The 19,337-nt window shown below is 49.3% G+C and overlaps 1 protein-coding gene across 1 annotated transcript; it reads right to left on the bottom strand.

The window, feature by feature from the left end:
* Positions 1 to 3,815: 3,815 nt before the first annotated feature.
* On the bottom strand, positions 3,816 to 19,317 carry ASB1 (ankyrin repeat and SOCS box containing 1). The gene is made up of 5 exons (XM_065880970.1): positions 19,278 to 19,317; positions 14,979 to 15,120; positions 12,617 to 12,919; positions 5,239 to 5,624; positions 3,816 to 4,057 (listed from the first exon to the last, which is right to left on the bottom strand). The coding sequence occupies exons 1-5, from the start codon at positions 19,315 to 19,317 to the stop codon at positions 3,852 to 3,854; spliced, it is 1,077 nt and encodes a 358-aa protein (XP_065737042.1). The 3' UTR covers positions 3,816 to 3,851.
* Between the last annotated feature and the right edge of the window lie 20 nt (positions 19,318 to 19,337).

The raw sequence follows: 19,337 nt of genomic DNA, 5'->3' as shown, positions 1-19,337 counted from the left end.
TGCTCAAGGCCAGGCGGGAGACAGCAAGCACAGGAGAGCGCTTCTCTCTAGGGCCGATTTTCCTCTGCTCAGCCTGACCTTGGCTGTAAGTTCCTCTCTTTCTATTTATGCATGAACCTCTTATTTGAAGAATCAATTCATGGAAGCAAGAGGAAAAAATTAAAATGATGGCACTCAGGCCTGGTAACAGAAACATATTCAACATCAGGAAACTGCTAACTGTCCTTTCCTTTTTTAAAACTACCTGTTTAACAACAAGCGCATGTTGACTACAACTTAGCAAATGTCAAAAGAGAACATCAAAAAATAAGCATCACTGCCTGAAACCCTTTTCTGGAACAAGGTAGGGCATACATAAGTAAATAAATACACAAACAGCATAAGTAATATGAAAAGGCACAGATATGTATGACACTGACGGCTTCTGGAAATACATGCAGAAACGCCACCCAGGATGCCACAGCTAATTCTCAGAGGTTCTCAGAGGTGTCAGCGCTGCCTCCACCACACCCCGCCCGCGCCCCCCCCACCCCCGCCCACCGGCTGTCCACAGCAGCCAAGGCCCAGGCACAGGACTCCGTTCGGTGGCCGGCAGGCGCCCCAGCGGGGACAACAGCAGGACACTCCCGGGACCAGGCTGGGGGACCTCGGGCTCCTTCCCATTGGGGCATCATGCCCCTCCCTGTGGAGGGCTCTGGGGCCACAGCCTCCTTAAGTACCACCACATTTCCTGGCTGCGTGGGGCTGGGGCCCCAGGGCTCAGAAACATGATTTTATAAAGTGCTCTGATGGAGAGTTACTCTTGCCTATTCTGGATCCTATCCCTGCCAACAAAAGAAAAAGGGAGCTTTAGTAAAGCGTCACTCAAAACAAGCAGGAATGCCTTAAGCAGCTATCTACGTTATGTTCAGATTCAGGTTTGGCAGCTGTGAAATGTCAAACTAGAGCCTGAACCTCGAAGTTGCTGGGATTGTGAAAAAATCTCTAAAAGTTGGCTGCACAAAGATAAAGCCAACCTGTCTCTGCAAAGGAAGAGCTGAGGCCCTGGCCCCTGCGGACCGGCCCTGAGCACACCATGCTCGGGGGCCCCACTCCCCAGCTCAACCTCTCCCCAGTCCCACTGCCTCCCCGGCCAGCTCTGGGCCAGGCCCAACAATAAGCATCGACTCAGTCCGCTCCTTCCAGAGAGATTCCAGAAAAATGGTTCCAACCCCCAGAAGCAAGCCCTGCACTCACTTCCCCTGCAAAGGAGGCTGACACCCACTCCGCTGGTGCAGCCCCAAGGTCGCACCGGCATGGCTGGGACCCCCGCACTGGCAGCATTCCCAGATGCAACTTTCCAGAAGGTCTGAGAACAGAGACACCCTCCTACCCAGGGCCGGGCTGGGGAGGCTCTGTCCCTAACAGACCCCTGAAGAGAACACCAAGCAGGGCAAACTCAGAATGTCCTGCGAGCCTGCACCAAGGCTCACCCGCAGGGACTCCGAGCCAAAGGGCAGCTGCAAGAGCTTAAAAGTAAGGGGAGGGGCTTCCCTGGTGGCGCAGTGGTTGAGAATCTGCCTGCTAATGCAGGGGACACGGGTTTGAGCCGTGGTCTGGGAGGATCCCACATGCCGCGGAGAGGCTAGGCCCGTGAGCCACAACTACTGAGCCTGCGCGTCCGGAGCCTGTGCTCTGCAACAAGAGAGGCCGCGATAGTGAGAGGCCCGCGCACCGCGATGAAGAGTGGCCCCCGCTCGCCACAGCTAGAGAAAGCCCTCGCACAGAAACGAAGACCCAACACAGCAAAAATACATAAATAAATTAATAAACTCCTACCCCCAACATCTTCTTAAAAAAAAAAAAAGTAAGGGGAGCTTACCACTCCTGATACACCTCTCTCAGCCCGACCACGGAGGTGACAAGCCAGCATTGACACACCCCCAGTGACACGAAGCCCCCTCCAGCGGCCCAGCCCACCTCTCGAGCTTCCACACAACCCTTCCCTAAGTGCAGGCAGAGCCCCAGCTCCCCGCAGCTCCTGGCCCAGCCGCAGCCCAGCTCTGGTGTGGTCCCACCACACGTGCCACAGGAACGCAGCTGAGCCCTGGCCTGGGCTGAAGCCCTGCAGCACTCAGCTCCGGCTGCAAAGGGCCACATCGGCCACCCACCCGCAGCTCCTCTCCTCTCAGGAAGCCTCTCCTGACTCCGAGCTCTGAATGCGACCAGCCAAGCAGGCTCCCCGTCCCGAGGAGCAGCACACAGCCCGGTCTCGGGCCTCAGAAGCCATCCAACACTCACGCCTTGGCCACCGCTTGTAATGAGGTGAAGCCTCCAGCGGCTACGCTGGCCCCCCCAAATCATCGACGGCCCCCCCTCAGACCTCATACGTACATATACAGGCCAGCCTGGCTTTCCAACACACGTCCATCCATGACACAGGAGGTGGAGTTCAGAATTCCATCCTCGAGCCACAGAAGACAATGACCAGACACTGCCTGTCTGGTCGGTGGAGACACATGACGACGCTAATAATTAAATAAACCCCTATCATTAGTTCAATTGTTACAAATTAGATTTCTCTTATTGCAGAAAATCCAAACTCAGATTTGAAAGCTGCCCGTTTCTAAACACTTCTAAAGGTCAGAATCACCATGGATCCACACAATGGCCCTGAGGCCTCAAATTACCAGATGTGATTTCCCTGGAAACAGCAGCACCTGGATGCTCTAAAGAGGCAGCCGCTGGCCCACCTGTGCCGACATGGCCACACACCTGGCCACGCAGCCCAGGTGTGAGTGAGCCCTGCCCACAGCCGAGCCGTCCGTCAGGTGACAAGCCAGCTCATTCCTCTCACTTCTCACCACCCCCAGCAGGCCAGGGGAAGCCCTCTGACCTCACTGCTATCCCCTTTCTTCGGTTCTAGGAGCAACTACCAAGACAATTAGGTCCAAAAAAGTGAAGATCAATCAACCAAACAGCAGATGTTTTGTCCACTGAACACAAAGCAACCGAAAGCTTCGAACCATCCAGAAGATGACTGAAGTCTGCACTTTCTGGTATGTGCAGGGACGAGAAGACAGTGCCGCAGGCATCCTCCTCTTTTAGAACTGGCAGTGAATGCTGTTGGACAGTCCTTGGTCCGAATGTAGGCAGTCAATTACTGGCTATTTCAGCGTTGGCCTCCTAAAATCAATCAACTGTCTGGAAGCTCCCCAAAGTGAAATGGCAGAGAACTCATGAGACCTGTTGGCATGATGCTAGGCACAGGTAGGTATCAGACAGGTGCAGCGCTGCAGAACTCTGAGCGTTACCTAAAGAGGCTGTGAACAAATGCAGGTATTGACTTTGAGGCAGTAAAGCCAATCCACGTGGCCAGGAAACCATCCTTGAATGAAGACAATTAATATCACGCCTCCGCCACAAGGAGAGAACAGTGAAGCGGCAAGGAAACGGGGTGCGTATGATAAATGTCACACGTCTACCCCAGGAGCACGGGAAACAAACTGGTAAGTTCAGGAAGTGCATCTCTGTACTTTTATAGCAAGACTCCTTTTCATTTCGCGTTAATCAAGCTGAGAGGCAAACGCAGCAGCACAGCCCTGCAAGGTGCTAGTTCCCCCTCCTGGGGAAGTCAGCAGGCCTCCAAGCTCAGCCCGAACTTGCTCACATTTCAAGGCCCATTTCATTAATTTCCAAAACACAGACATTGAGGAAGAACAAAATTAATTTTGTACGAGCCTTTCGGCTGATACCGACCTAAGGACTGCCCGACGCCCCAAGCACCTGAGATGGAATACAATCCGTGAGGACAAGGCTGATTCCGCTTCACCAACAGCCAGGTGGGATTTAGTCAGCAGCACAGGACGTGGTCACAGGGGCAAGAATCGGTGTCGACTGGCTCTGGAGGTTGCTCCCTCCTCACTGCAGTCAACCACTGCTCGCGAGTTCTGCTCATACAGCAGAAACCTTTTTATGGGGTCTGGCAGAGGCAGCGAGGGGATCAGACGGAGTCGGTATTTGCCAAGCGCTCTTCTCACGGCCACGCGGCACAGATTCAGCAAGGTCCTGGGGACACCTGGAACGCATGGGAAGAAAGGGAGAGACAGAGGGAGAGGTTAAATGCCTCTCCTAACCCTACAGACCAAAGGCTGGCTGTGAGGACAAGCGGAGCTGCGCCAACGCTCGCTGCCACTTCCCACCTCCAGAGGAGAGCAGGCCCTGGTGAGAAAGGTCTTGCTATCTGCTCAACTCTGTGGAACTCCCTAGACAGAGAAACAGAGCTGGCCACTGCACGCCCCAGCAGGTGTGACAAACTGCCCTCTGTCAGTTTCTGCTCTTGGTCCCTCCCAGAAGCTCCAAGGGGGTCTGAAGGGGACGGGCCGAGCAACACAGGAGGAGGGCAGGCTGACAATTTTGCTCTGGGTCAAAACAGCCTCGCCGTGTCTCTGCCTGTGAAACAGGCATGAACACAGGGAGCCTAACTCTGTCAGTGCGGCTCCAACTGACCAGCAAGCAACTCTCTTGGGGAAGGCTCAACAGGACCATGCTTTAATGACTGGTTTAAGGAAAGCCAGTGACAAGAACACAACAAACATAAGTTCTGCGAGAGGTAAGGGACTGGGGAAAGGTGGTCACTCAGATGCCCTCAAGACCCAGACGGGAAAGGGGCAGGGTGTGGGCAGGTCAGAGGGCGCACAGGGTCAACTTCTGAGTCCTGGAGAGAGAACGACAACAAGTACCAAGCCACGGTTCAACTGCAAACTCTCTGGCCATCAACTGAATTCACTGGCAAAATCCTTCTTCATGAATAAGCAAACTGCAGGCCTCATTCTAACAAAAATCATACCTAGCACACAATGCAGAACAATGGTATTTGAGTGGAACTGAGGAAGGGGACGTGAGGCGCCCTAGAGAAGGAAGGGCTTGCGATTTTCTGTAAAGCAAACACTTAAAAGCCATAAACAGCAGTGAAAGGATCTGGGATCACAAAGCAGCGCAAAGGGGTAAAGAGAACATAATTCTAGGAGCTCTGAGAACATGCACTTTGATAGGTTTCTTGGTATTAAATCTTAGCGTCTGGGAATTTAAAAAGAGAAGACCAATCTGGAAGACCACTCTAGAAAATTCCTAGTCCTCACAGAAGGCTGTGACCAAGTGATTAGTTGGAGGTTGTTTTTTTTTTTTAAATTGCTACAACTTGGTTCATTCAATTGACTTGAAGAGACTGCCAGTCAGGGTTCAACTAAGGCCACTTACTTCTGGCCTCTTTAAAGACCTGCAGAGCCTCAGGGTCTACCTTCCTTCTGCCTCTCGACTCTGGGCCCAAGGATTCCCACTTCACCAGGTTCAGGTTGGCTCCGAACTCCACAAGCAGGCTAACGAAGGCCGCCTCACAGCCGTGACGCAGGACAGCATCCATGACGCACCCGGGGGAGCCCCTGTAGAAGCCCTGTGTATTGACGGGACCATTGCAGTTGAAGTCCGGGTTTGCCCCAGCCTGCAGGAGCAGCTTGAAGCACTGGAGGTTGTGGTAGGCTGCGCTGATGTACAGGGGGCAGACCACCAAGGAGGTGAGCCGCCGGGAGAAAGGGGGCTGGACGTCAGGAGTCAGGTGGTGGTTGACATCGACATCGGCCCCGTACCTGCAGGGTAGACACACGGACAGTGAGACCTCACAGCAGGCCAACCGCAGTCAACGCATCCCCACGGCACCCGGTGGAGATGGGCCCGAACTCCAGGAGCGCTGGGAGCACCGGTGAGCCCCCCAGTCACAGTGGTCCCGTGACCACCAGCAGGTTCCACGGTAGTTAGGAACCTTGGAATCCACTCACGCAAAAGAACTCGTAAGGGAGTTCTTTCAAACCTTTGAAGATCCAACAATCCCATGGCTATTTTAACTATTTCAAAGCAAAGAAAAAGAAGGAAAACTTCCAAATTCAGCTTATGAAATTAACAAAACAATAATCTCCAAACCTGACAAAGGCCACACCATAAAGAAAAACTACCAACTAACTGCACTTATGAATATCAACTTAACAACCTCCAATAAAACGTTAGCAAAGAGAATCTAAAAACATTAAGAAAGCAACATACAATGACTTCATGGGGGTTATTCCAGGGGGTAGTTCTTAAATTAGAAACTCTATTAACATAATCCATCATATTCATAGAACTAAGGGGAAAATCCATGATTATCTCCATAGATGCAAAAAAAAAAGGCATATAACAAAACTCAACACTTAAGCATGTTTGCAAATACTTAATAAAAAAGAAAGTAAGGGATATTTCCTTAACATGATAAAAAATATTTCCTCAACCCAGAAGTCAGCCTCTCGCCTAGCAGGGAAACACAAGCAGCAGCTCTGCCGGGAGCAAGGTACACAGCCCCACTTTCCAGCCCACTCGTTTTAAAGACTCTTTTTTTTTTTTTTTTTTAAGTACTAGTGCAATTAGACAAGAGAAAGCAATTAGCTGACTAAAATTGGAAAGGAAGAGGTAAAACTTTCCCTATTTACAGAGAATATAACTGTCTGGAAAGCCTTAAATAATTAATGAAAATGCAGTTAACAAACAATGAGAGAATTTATTAAAGTAGCAAGTTTTAAACCAACAGCCTTCTATATACAAAAACAAGTTGAAAGATAAAATGAAAAAGACCTCATTTCTGATAGCAAAATAAATTTTGAAGTGAGATATCTAAGCATAAACTTAACAGTATATGTCCAAAATTTGCATGAGTAAAATTATAAAATACTACTGAAAGTCACATAAGTAGACCTAAGGAAATAGAAAGACATACCGTAGTCTTAGACAAGAAGACTCACTATCATTAAGATGTCATTTTCCCTAAGCTTATTATATAAATGAAAATACCCTCCCCAGAACTAAATAAGTTGACTATAAATGTAAATACATAAAAATAACATCCCTGGAGCTACATAAGTTGATTATAAAGTTGATTTGGAAGATCAGGAAAAGATATAAAAACAAAGCTTTTTTGTAAAGTAAAACAATAAGTTACAAATTGGGAAATGTTACATCCTTAATATATAAAGACCTTCTGAAAGGAAAAGATCAATAGCTCTATAGATAAATGAGCCAGAGATGGATACAGACACGTGGAAACAGCTCTCAACCAGATGAAAAGATGCTCAGCCTCACTCATAACAGAAATGCAGATTAAAACTACTCGGAGACACCACTTCTCACCTATCACATTGGGAAAAATCCAAAAACGTATTGACCGAGCTTTAAAGAAAAAGGAAGTCTTATTCATCGCTGGGGGCCAGGCATAATGCAGCAATCCCTGTAGAGGGAAATCTGGTGATAGCTGGCAAACTTACCTATGCATGTACCCTCTGACGCACCAATCACAACTCCTGGAATCTAGTCCCAAGACACATTTGCAAAACTCTGAAAAGATGCATACACAAGGCAATTCATTAAAACAGTACCCTTAATAGCCAAAGGCAGGAAACGAGCCACAGGTTCGTCAAGAGGGCCTGGCCCATCCACATAAAGGAGCACTGTACCATCTGAAAAGGAATGAGGACCAGGGCTAAGGACTGCTCTGCAGTGACCTCCAGGACACCCTGATAAGTGAGAAAAGCAGGACGATGAACGTGAAGTATGCCACTGTTTATCCTGGGGAGGAGGCTGAGATACCAATGTGTACATGACACACACCTAGACACATACCTGCCTATTTTTTAATGATGGAAGGATAAACCACAAAACTTTTTAAATGGTTATCTATAGGGAAGGGATGAAGCAGATCAGGATAGAAGCTAGACTGCTCTTAATATACTTTGTTTTATAGATTTGACTTTGGAACCATGTAAATACATACTATAAAAAATTAGGGGTTTCCCTGGCGGTGCAGTGGTTGAGAGTCCGCCTGCTGATGCAGGGGACACGGGTTCATGCCCTGGTCCGGGAAGATCCCGCATGCCGCAGAGCGGCTGGGCCCATGAGCCATGGCCACTGAGCCTGCACTTTCGGAGCCTGTGCTCTGCAACGGGAGAGGCCACAACAGGGAGAGGCCACAACAGTGAGAGGCCTGCATATGGAAAAATAAATAAATAAATAAACAGCAATCCTTAAAAACTGCAAGCAAAAAGAAATACTTTAACCCAACTGTGTACCCAGTTGGTGCCATCATGTCCTGCCCGCCAGGGTGGCTCTTCTTTTCAGGCACACTGAACCTCCAGAGGAGCCAGCCCATTCCCAGCATGATTCACCTAGAAGGACCCAGGACAGGATGCACAGCAAGGCAGCCTCGCGCAGCCCCCAGAGGTGGGAGCGTTGATGACAGTCCCTGAGCTGATCTGTATGGCTGCCCAGAAGCTCTCCTCTTCTGACTCCCAGAGACAGCCCAGATGTGAGGATGAATCTCACACAGGCCAATGCAGGGGCTGCCTGACCCGGAAGCCTCCTTTTCCACCAGAGCCAATCTCTAAACGACTCTACAGGCAGAGCCTTCAGGATCCCCTCAAGGGACCTGCCCTTGTCCTTGCACCCAAGGACGCCCAAATACATGGCTTTCTATGGGACATTTAGGGTTCTCCCAGGCCAAGCACAAACTACCAACTGGGTCATTTTACACTAAGCGGGGGCCACTGACTACAGCAGGGAGGGCGGCCTGCTCAAGCTGTTGGAGTCCTGGCCGAGTGAAGAGGGTGCTTCTAAGGATGCTGCCTTGCAAGGGTGCTACAGCCCGCGGCGGGGGAGGAGGCATGTGTGGGAGGGGCAGCAGCACAGGAGACTGGTTCAATATGGGGGATTGGCAAAGTAAGTTAACATGTTAAAGGTAAGGGAACCACATCTCTCAATGTTGCAAAAGAATAATAAATTTGGAAAGGGAGAAAAGTAGGATGAACCCTGTGGTGCTGGACTGGATTAGAGGCATCAGGGTGAACTCTTTAACTGTCAACGTATAATAGATACAGAAATGTAGACAGAAACATGTTTAAGTAACCTTAGCTCTGTCCAGTAGGAGAAGCTGAGAACAGTGACACCCCATAAGCAATAAGCACTCCTAGTGTCCACATCTTGGCTTTTAAATAGCATTCACCACACAGAGAAACCAGGATTCCTTGGAGAAATGACTAACTCCAGGGATGAACCAGGCAAAGTACACAAGAGCCGAGAATAATTGTAACTCCACAGGAAACCATGAGTCTAACATAAATAAATGAATAAATTAAAAATCTGAGGAGGAACAGGATATATACATGGTTCCAAAGTACCGAGCCACAAAAATATTTTTTAATCACAGAGGGAAAAAGAGGAGCTTTACAATGGAAAAAGCTGGCAGACGCCACCTTAACCAAAAGATGAAAGTGAACATCAGCAGTATTGGGACCAACTGAAAACACGTGCAGCCTGAGAGGATGTAATGAGAAGAGCACAGCCCCACTTCTGTGAGACTGCGGCCCGAAAGGCGTTACCCAACTCTTCCATGAGTAAACATTAGCCAGCACCTGTGTACTTGAGCGTCCACTGCCCTAGACAGTGCTGCGGTGCCTCACACATTTTGTCATCACATATTTCAGCTGAATTAGGAAATGACAAAATGTAGGCAGTAATGATGATGGGGCCTGACACGCAGGGGCCCGGGCAGAGGGGAGAGCATCGTTTTCCATGCCTTAATGGAAATAGCTGGCCGACACTCACAGCCAGCAATCATGTTTTATCACCCGTCTCTTCAGCACTACTGCAAGCATCCGAAGGAACGTGCCCCTAGAAGCGACACTGCTGCCTGTCAGCAGCACAGAGCTGAGGAAGACAAAGGACAGCACACAGACCAATGAGCTCCCATGACAACCTGCTTCCCCACTGACGCCATGCAGCATCATCAGCCACTACAAATGCAAGTATCACCCAGTGTTCTCCACGATACCCTAGGAGTGACAAGAGGAACATTCTAAAACACCTACCAAACCAAGCAGAAGCCGATATTTCATTTCACACACTCAATCAATTAAGAGAACTAGATTTCAAGCAGTGACATCGTTTTGCCTCCTTATTCTTACGGATATGTCTTCTAGAATGTTTGTAATCTGGGGCAATATGACAATCTGGTATTAGCTGAGCTGTGGGAAAGACAGTCCTTCATCCACTCATAGAAATATAATGGATGGGATCCAGTTAATTTTAATCCTGAATATTTTCCAAAATTCCCCTACTGCTTTTAGTATCACTGGCAAGGAACCACCAGGACGACTCAATAAATCAGTATAACTTCTGCACATACAGAAATACCACTCCTTACCTTTTTAAAAAAACATCAGTAATATATATCAAGGGAAATGAGAAGTAACAAAATGAAGGTTACTTGCAGAGGGACACCAAATCACAACAGTGACAGAAGAGAGCCCTGCCTATGAGGGACAATGACACAGGGAAGGCAGGAGCTGCCGTTTAGATTGTGTTTAGATTGTATTAGCTGTTCAGTAACTTAACCCCGTTTTCCAAAAGTCAATTATCTGGTAATTTAGGATCCAGAAAACTTTTCAACAGAATAATATATGCTCTTGGTACCTCACTGTAAAAGTAATGTCCTGTACTCCAGCGGGGCAGCAAAATGTCTTAGTAACGTTTCCTCAAGAAGGGCACCTGTAAATATATCTGAAAGTCAAGCCTGCAGTTAATTCAAAGCAGTTGCACATCATGAATTGACTGAAATGCCCTATGGGATTTCTGCAACCAAGATGAAATTTCATGGATTGATCCTACTGAAAAACATTTCCAAATTAATGACTTACATTCTCCAAGATGCAAAGATACGGGACTGAGGTGATTTAGATTATCAGGCTAGAAATCCTTCTAAAGAAGGGGAAAAAAGCATCATCACGTCTTCATCACCCTCCAGTATAACCACCATATCATCCTCAATTATCTTTCCAAAACTCAATTCCATAGCCCTTTAATATATAAATCCTTTTGATATAATAAATATATTCTCAGTACCTAATTTAAAAAACCATGTCCTGCACTGGGCGAGGGGGACGCCAGGTCCCCGCTCCTCAGAAGACCCCCAATGCAGCCCGTAACAATGCTGTAACCCTCTCCTGTAATACTTTCCCACACCGACAACGGGCTACCCGAACTGCACTCAGTCCAGCCACAGAACAAACAGCCTCCAGAGCCAGGGGGCGGTGGTGGGGGTGGCGGGGGCTGCTGGGCAAGGAAGCATCTTTAGTAGAAAGAAGTCACTGGAGACATGAGACTGAAAATGCAATCTGGCTCAAATTTTTAAAAAGGTAACCGCTAGTACAATTAAAAGAAGACCAGAAACCGTCTAAAACCACAGAAAGGGAAAGCAAAGAAAACACAGATCATGGAAAAAAGATATAAAATAAAGGTACAGTTAAGACACAGAAAGACAACAGTAATAGACTTAACATCAGCTATGGCAACAATGTTAACTGTATTAAAAAACAAAGAATCCCTTTATCCTACAAAAGCTTCTTGCTTTTCACCCCATTTTGCAGCTCTCGGAGACTATCCACTTCCTGAAGTGTGAAATAAAAGTTCATTTGTATCACCTAAAAAAACAAAAGAATCCCAGACAGTCAAACAGTAAAAGTGAGCTCACAAAGAATTACTTAAACCCACTAAGATGAAAACTAAACGTTACAGATTGCTACATAAATGAGCCCTCAATGAAACCAATGGTTTCCTTTTGGTTTGATAAAGGGCACAATCCATAAGCAAGAACTTTCATGAGCCCAATGAGCATCAAAATATGGTAAGCAAAATTATTAGAAATACAAGGGGAAACTGACAAATCACAACAGTAATTACAGACTGACTTCTCTGAATTTGGGGAAGATCCAATGGTTAAAGATGTAAAAAAGAGAGAGGAAGTCTGAATAACATAACTGAGGCTGTCATCTTGTACTATACAAATAAAACCCTGTGGTTATATACTTTGTTACAAGTATCCACAATAACGTAGTTGGACATTAAAAAATAATTTTTAACAAGCCCAAAGAAGGGCTTCCCTGGCGGCGCAGTGGTTGAGAGTCCGCCTGCCGATGCGGGGGACGCGGGTTCGTGCCCCGGTCCGGGAGGATCCCACATGCCGCGGAGCGGCTGGGCCCGTGAGCCATGGCCGCTGAGCCTGCGCGTCTGGAGCCTGTGCTCCGCAACGGGAGAGGCCACAACAGTGAGAGGCCCGCGTACCGCAAAAAAAAAAAAAAAAAAGAAAAAGAAAAAGAAGAAAGCTTAGCAGACACAGCCAAAGCTATAGGCAAAGGTAAATTCATAACCTTGAAAGTTTACATTATTAATCAAGAAAAAAATAAATAAGCATGCAACTCAGAAAGTTAGGGAAAATATTAAGGAAAATTAAGGAAAATGGGAAAAAATAAAGATAAAAACAGAAATTAATCAGTAAGTAAAAAAATAAGAGAACTGATAAAGCTAAGAGGCAGCTCTTTAGAAAGACTAACAAAATAGACAAATCCTCTAACAAGTCTAATCGGAGAGAGAGAGAGAGAGAGAGGAAAAAAAGGCAAACGCCGAGAACAAGAAATGAGAATGTAGCTGTGAGAACGTGCTGATGCGGCCACGCTCCCCGTGGTGGCCGTCGCAAGGGCAACGGTGGCCCGGCCCCTGTGGTACTGACCTGATGAGGGCCTTCAGGATGTCTGCCCTGCCCACCCGGGAGGCGTGGTAGACAGGGGTGCTGCGGTGGTGCCGGCTTCCATTGGGGTCGGCGCCGGCTTCCAGAAGGATCTGGGCGCTCTCCAGGTGCCCGTTCACCACGGCCACGTACAGGGCCGTCTGTCCCTTCACGTCCACCAGGTCCACCTCAGCCCCCTTCCGGATCAGGAAGTCCACGCAGTCCCCGTGGCCTGCAGTGGCCGCGATGCGCAGTGGTGTGCAGGGCAGCCAGCCGCAGCACCACACAGACTTCTCGTTGATGCGGCTGAGAGAGAGCACAGGGAGCCAGGCTGGGAGGGGCGCTGGGAGACCGGCCGGCCGCTCCAGCTCCTCTCAGGCGGGACCCTGAGACAGGGAGCAGGAGGGCAGCCTTCGCTTTAATAGTGCTTCCAGGTGCTCGTTTCATGAAAGGCTTTCACAGAGCCACCCTGCTGGGTCCACGCCTGAGGCAAGACAGGCAATAAATTACGAGCCCAGTTCTACAGATGAGGAGATTCGAGGCGCAGGTAAGACTGCTGAGCACTAGAGTTAAGATCTCCAATTTCCTGACTCGCGTCCAAAGCTCTTTGCTCCACGAAGGGGAGAAGGGCCTGCCCGGGAGGCAGTGCAGGATGGAGGACAGCATACCTGCTCGGGACCTGGGTCAGGGCCCCGAGGCCCCTCTTCACCAGCTACTACCTGTGAAGGTCTGAGGCTGGACCGCTCTCTGGGCCTCGGTATCCTCACTGGGGCTAGGTGACCACTGTGGTCCCTCTACCTCTGACACAGCACAAAGGACAGCCTGCAGGAATCACCACACTCCTGGCCAGCAGCAGCAGAGGGAAACCGTCCAGACTCAGCCCTCATTGCAAGTGACACTCAAACCACAACTCCCCATCAAGGGATGCCAGTGTCATGCAATGCACGGACCCATCATGTCACCAGCTGAGGCTCTTCACCTCAAGCTCCCAGCGCAGCTCTGAACAAAGCTGAGGAATACAGATCATTAAAGCAGTGACCCAGAAACATGCAACAGGTCAGGGTTCCTCCTTCAGCTGGTTACTAGCTTCCACTAGCCAAGGAGGCCAAGGAACGCTCCAAGGACTCATCACCAAAGAACTACATAGCAAGAGCAAAATATCGTCAAGAAACCAGAGATTCACTGAACCTGAGTGAAAGAAAGAAAAACGGTACTTGAAAAAGCAATATGAACATACTTGGTCTATTTTAGTAGCTTAACTCTATTCTACTGTTATATCTGCAAATTTAAGGTTTTCTTTGGACTTGAGTCATTCGTGTTAAATATTCATGTGCAATCCACCTCATTTCTCTTTATGACGATCCTTTCTGGCTCCAAACTTTTTTATTTTCGACATGAATATCTATTCTAATGAAATAATGCTAAGACATCAGAAGGGAAAGAAGAAAGACACCTATTCTTGTATTGTTAGAAATCCTTCTCTTGGGAACTGTCCACGAAAAGTGGTATAAGTTTCAGTATCAACACACAGGCATTTCTTCTATCAACTCACTGGCATCCTAGCCCTGGAGGGAAAACAGAAACACAGAAAGAGCCTGAAGGATTTTCTGGTTGCAGGTGAGTTTCAAGTCTACTTGAGACTCCAATCTTAGACACACGGAGAACAGGCAGAGTCTCTGTGCTCCCCGGGTGTCTCGAGTGGGGAAAAGTAACAGCAAGACTCCGATGCCATGAGGGGCTTGAGCCGGTCTGGAGGAGCTGGCAGGATGTGGCAAGGCAACAGGCAGGGCGCTACCAACAAAAGGAGCATGTCCCTGGGTAATGAGACAGCTGGCCAGAGGCTGAGCCCCAGGCCCTGGAGGCAGATGACTGAGGCCCTGAGAAGCCAGAGGAGAGCGCGTCAGGAACTCTGTACAGGTTTGCTCCGTCAGGAAGTCCGGACCCAAAGGGGGATAACGATGCAATAATTAAGGGAGGAGAATTTATGCATGCGCCTCAGGATAAAGAGCCAGAAGAGACTCGCAAGGGAGCAGGGCCGCTGTTGGAGACAGTAATGGCGCTGTCGTCGAGGGTAACGTCAGGGAAGCTGACGCCCAGAGAGCACCAGAAGTTGCTGGAAAATATAAAGGTGACAGAACTGGACTTGAACTCGGGTCTCTCTGCCCTCGCCATCAGGCTGTCGCCTACAAGTCTGACCACGCTTCCGGCAGTCCCCTTTTATCCCATCCTCGGAAAGTGGAAACGCTCAGGGTCTCCACCTGCCAATCTGAGACCGCTGGGCCTCCCTCACAGCTCCCGAGCCTTAGCTGCGTGCAGACCCACAGGCCAAACCCTGGGCAGCCCCGGGGCGGGCAGCGGCGCTCACCTCCGGTAGCTCTCCTCCTGCAGCAGGCTCCGGAGCGTCTGGAGGTCCCCCACGTAGGCTGCATCGTGGAGCCTCGTGTCCTCACAGCGCTCCAGCGGATGGTCACAAAACTGCTCCCTCAGCCACTCCTTCAGATTCGGACCTGCACTGAAGAGAGGGGCGCCTGTCAGCTCAGGGAAGCCTTGCCAGCACCAACTGTGAGGGGCCGCCCTCGGCCGCCAGCCCCGCCTCTCCCCAACACGGGTGCTCTCCAACTCTCAAGAACACATCATTCCCCTGCTCCAGAAGCTTCCAGAGCCAGGAAAATGTAAAGAGTTTCCCTTAATGAAGCTAGCACACTCCTGACGCCAAACCTGGCAAGGTTTTAAAACTCTGATGGGGTGGGTGATAATAAGCCAAAACTAGTTAAGGATAAAGATCCTAAATAAAATATTAAAAAAGTGAAATTTAAAATATGTATCAAAAAAGTCACCATAAAATTACTCTAATTTATCCCAAGAATGTCTTAGTATTGGGAAAAAACATATAATCAGCTGCTACGTTACAAAAGGACACCTGACTTTGGCAAAACTCAACAGCCAGAAAAACACTGCTGCTTGTAAACCTGAATGACTCTGCCATGTGATCTGGGTAATGGCCTCGCCACGCGGGAGGCCCCGTGAGTGACAAATGTGATGGTAACCTAAGATGGGTGTACTTTTCTGAATATAAGCTGCACCACAGTAAAAAGGAAAATTTTTAAATACATGCAGACAAATAGAAAGCCAGCCCTATATAATGAAGACAGAAAACAGAAAAACAATAAAGACTAGAATAAATGGTGAAAACCACACCATGTGCTTGAGTGAGAGTCAATGCTAGGAAAATTTTAAGTGATACCAAATAAATTAAGAGGTTTAACAAATCTCTTTGGGGTTTTTATATGAAATGTGACAAAAATCTTCTAGAAGTTTATTTGGAAATAAAAATAAGAATCACTTTTTGTTTTTTTTGTATGTATGAGAAGAGATCTATCCTACTAGATAATAGAAATTCTCTCTCATCAGGATAAAAAGATAAATAAATCAAACAATCAACTGCCCAGAAAAGAGCTTAGTATAAAAAACTTGGTACGTGAGAAATGGGCAACAAAATCAGTGAGGAATGGAAGGAGTAGCTGCTATAAACTGAATGTTTGTGTCCCCCAAAATGTCCTGCCAAATAGTATGCTGGGAGTCCTAACCCCCAAGGTGATTAGTAAGAGGCAGGACCTTTAGTAGGTAGGACCTTTAGGTCATGAGAGTGGAGCCCTCATGAATGGGATGAGTGCCCTTATAAAAGAGACCCTGGAGAGCTCCCTCACCCCCTCCACCACATGAGGACACAGTGAGAAGACAGCCGCCTAGGAACCAGGAAGCAGGCCCTCACCAGACATCAAATCTGCCAGTGCCTTAGTCTTGGACTTGCCAACCACCAGAGCTGTGAGAAATAAACTTCTGTTGTTTATGAGCCATCCAGTCTATTCTGTTATTACATCCTGAATGGACTAGAACAAGTACCATTGATCACTTAACAACACAGGTTTCATCTGCAGGGGTCCACTCACACGTAGATATTTTCAACAGTAAATAGCACGACACTGCACAATCTGTGGCTGGTTGAATGCACAGACGCCTAGGAACCTCGGATGCAGAGGACCGGCTATAAGTTACATGCAGATCAACCCCCAAGCTGTTCGGCAGTCAACTGTAGTCAACAGATTTGTACACTTAGATACCTACAGCTGACCCTTGAAGAGCATGGTCTGAGCTACGTGGGTCCACTCACACATGGATTTTTCTCACTAAATACATACTACACTACACAATCCACAGTTGGCTGAATTCTTTTTTTTTTTTAATTTTTAATTTTATTTATTTTTGGCCGCACTGGGTCTTTGTTGCTGCGCGGGCTTTCTCTAGTTGCAGCGAGCGGGAGCTACTCTTCGTTGTGGTGCGTGGGCTTCTCACTGCGGTGGCTTCTCTTGTTGCAGAGCACAGGCTCTAGGCACGCGGGCTTCAGGAGTTGTGGCACGTGGGCTCGGTAGTTGTGGCTCACGGGCTCTAGAGCACAGGCTCAGTAGTTGTGGCACACGGGCTTAGTTGTTCCGCAGCATGTGGGATCTTCCCGGACCAGGCTCGAACCCGTGTCCTCTGCATTGGCAGGCGGATTCTTAACCACTGAGCCACCAGGGAAGCCCCTGGCTGAATTCTTAGATGCAGAACCTCGAACATGGAGGGCCAACTGTAAAGTTTTATGGGGATTTTTGACTGTGCAGGGGTTTGGCAACCCCCACCCCCTGTGTTGTCAAGGGTCAACTGTAATTGAGTTCTTCACCTCACAATGGAGCCCAAAATATCTCTTTATAAACATAATTGCACAGAGAGGGGCATAAGGAAAGAGCATGAACTCAGACGGCCTTCATTCAAGTCCCCACCGTGCCAGCTGTCCTAGTGGTGGACTCTCTCCAATGCTGAAGTTGCTTTTTATATTCAAACCAAATCTCTTTCGAGTACCCACTGTATACAAGGCTGGGCCATAGGACAACAGGGGTGATGCGTACGGTTCCTTACACTGCACGATTTGATAGTTCAATGGCAGAGGTAAGACACAAAGGCCACAGGCAGGTGGGCAGAGCAGCGAGGGTTCACAAACGCATGGGTCACTCGAGCTCATGCCACAGCCAGATCTGCAGCAGGTCAACAGGCAGGCATCAAGGACCCCTTGGGCCCCCATGCCAACGCTCCTTCGGTAGTTATCCTCCACTGTAGTTATCCCACAGTTTCACTGCACAGGCTGAAAAAGTTCAAAGTAGGGGTAAGATTCAGAAGGTGTAAGGAGGCTCTGACAAACTTTTGCTAAGTTCTCCTCTAGGCCTCCCTTTGCTGGCCCCTTTTTGACCCACTACCTGCCCAGCTCAACACAGCCTCCTCTCCCCCAGCTCCAGCTCCAAGATATCTTTAAGTTTGCATTTTTCTGATCAGCTTCTCCAATGACAACACAATTACTCGACACAGCACTTAAGCTTTAACTGTGGCCCCTCTACTCCCAGGCCTGCAACACACTCAACAGTAAAACAGCACCACCCGGATATTGACAAGAGTGCCTCCATAAGGCAGAGCCAGTCTTCCTGCCACAAGACTCTTCTCCACGCTGGGAAGCAGCTGCCAGTCCTCTTCCCCCAGGTGAACACCTCTCAGTCCCTCCCGCACTCTCCCATGAAGTGATGTCCCAGACCCTAAGGTCCTGGCTGCCCCTGGGGTCAAAGTCAATACCAACCAAAGCCCAGGACAGAAGAGGCTTTGTTTGTATTTTTATTCACTGCAGTATCCCCACCCCCCAGCCAGGTCCAGCCAATAGCAGGTCCTCAATAAACCGTTTGTTGGATGAATGAATGGATGGAGGGAGGGATGAAAGGCACTACTTGCACCCGTCTCCAAAACAACATTATACCTTAAGTTTTGGCACATTTAAGAGTAATAAGCTCCTTAGTTTATTACTAACTAATAAACTCTTTGGAGGGCTATCTCTCCAGAGACACAGATGAGAGTGTAAAGTCCAGAGCACATAGAAGCATTTGGTACCCGGGGAAAACTGAGACAATAGACAAGGAGGGCACCTCCGCCCACCCCCCGACCCCGCAGGTTAAGAGGAAACCTCTCCCGAAGGCGGGCAAACACACGTCCCCGCAAATTCACATTTGTTTGGCAGGAATATTTCAAGGTGGAGACCCTCAGTCAAATGGCTATTTTGGGCGCGAGCCTTTCGAGCCGCCTAAACCGAACTATGGCACGGCTGCCTCCTCTGCCGGTGGGCAAGGGCCCCTGGACCTGCTGTGTCACTGACAGCTCGCTGGGGGTGGCGTTATCGCTGTCCCTGGCCTGTGCGGGGAGGGGGGCGGTTGTTGAGGGGAACCGATGCCAGGATGCAGAGAAGGTACCCGCCCTCCCGGGAGCTGACCTCTGGGGGCTCTCCCGACCGCTGCGCTCACAGCTGGAGGATGACCCACGTCCTCTCTTTACAGCTGGGGGTCCCATCCAGCCCTAGAGGCCAGCCGGCTGGCAGTTACGGTGCAAGTTCCACAGGAGGGGAAATCGGCGCGAGGTCTGGTCTCGCGAAACCGGGCAGCCGGGCATCCCGTGAGCCGCGCTGACCGACCCCCGGCTGCGGGGCGCGGCTCCGTGGGCCCCGGCCGGCCGCAGGGCAACACGCAGGGCCCCGGCCCGGGCAGCCGCCCCGGCCCCCCGCCGCCCCGGGGCCCGGCGGCCGCGCGCACGTTACCTGCGGGCCCAGGTCCGGCCCGCCCGCCGCCCTCCGCCATGGGTGCCGGCCTTCGGCCAG

This window comes from Phocoena phocoena, chromosome 7 (assembly GCF_963924675.1).
Source record: "Phocoena phocoena chromosome 7, mPhoPho1.1, whole genome shotgun sequence".
Taxonomy (NCBI): domain Eukaryota; kingdom Metazoa; phylum Chordata; class Mammalia; order Artiodactyla; family Phocoenidae; genus Phocoena; species Phocoena phocoena.
The sequence above is the reverse complement of the archived record's forward strand: the minus strand, read 5'-3'. Positions and strand labels throughout refer to the sequence as shown.

Coding starts and splice junctions, on each gene's coding strand:
- ASB1 (XM_065880970.1), bottom strand. CDS start 19,317: ATGGCGGAGGGCGGCGGGCGGGCCGGACCTGGGCCCGCAG. Junction 12,920..14,978: donor CAGGAGGAGAGCTACCGGAG/GTGAGCGCCGCT, acceptor GCTCTCTCTCAG/CCGCATCAACGAGAAGTCTG. Junction 5,625..12,616: donor ATCCTGAAGGCCCTCATCAG/GTCAGTACCACA, acceptor TCTACCCTGCAG/GTACGGGGCCGATGTCGATG.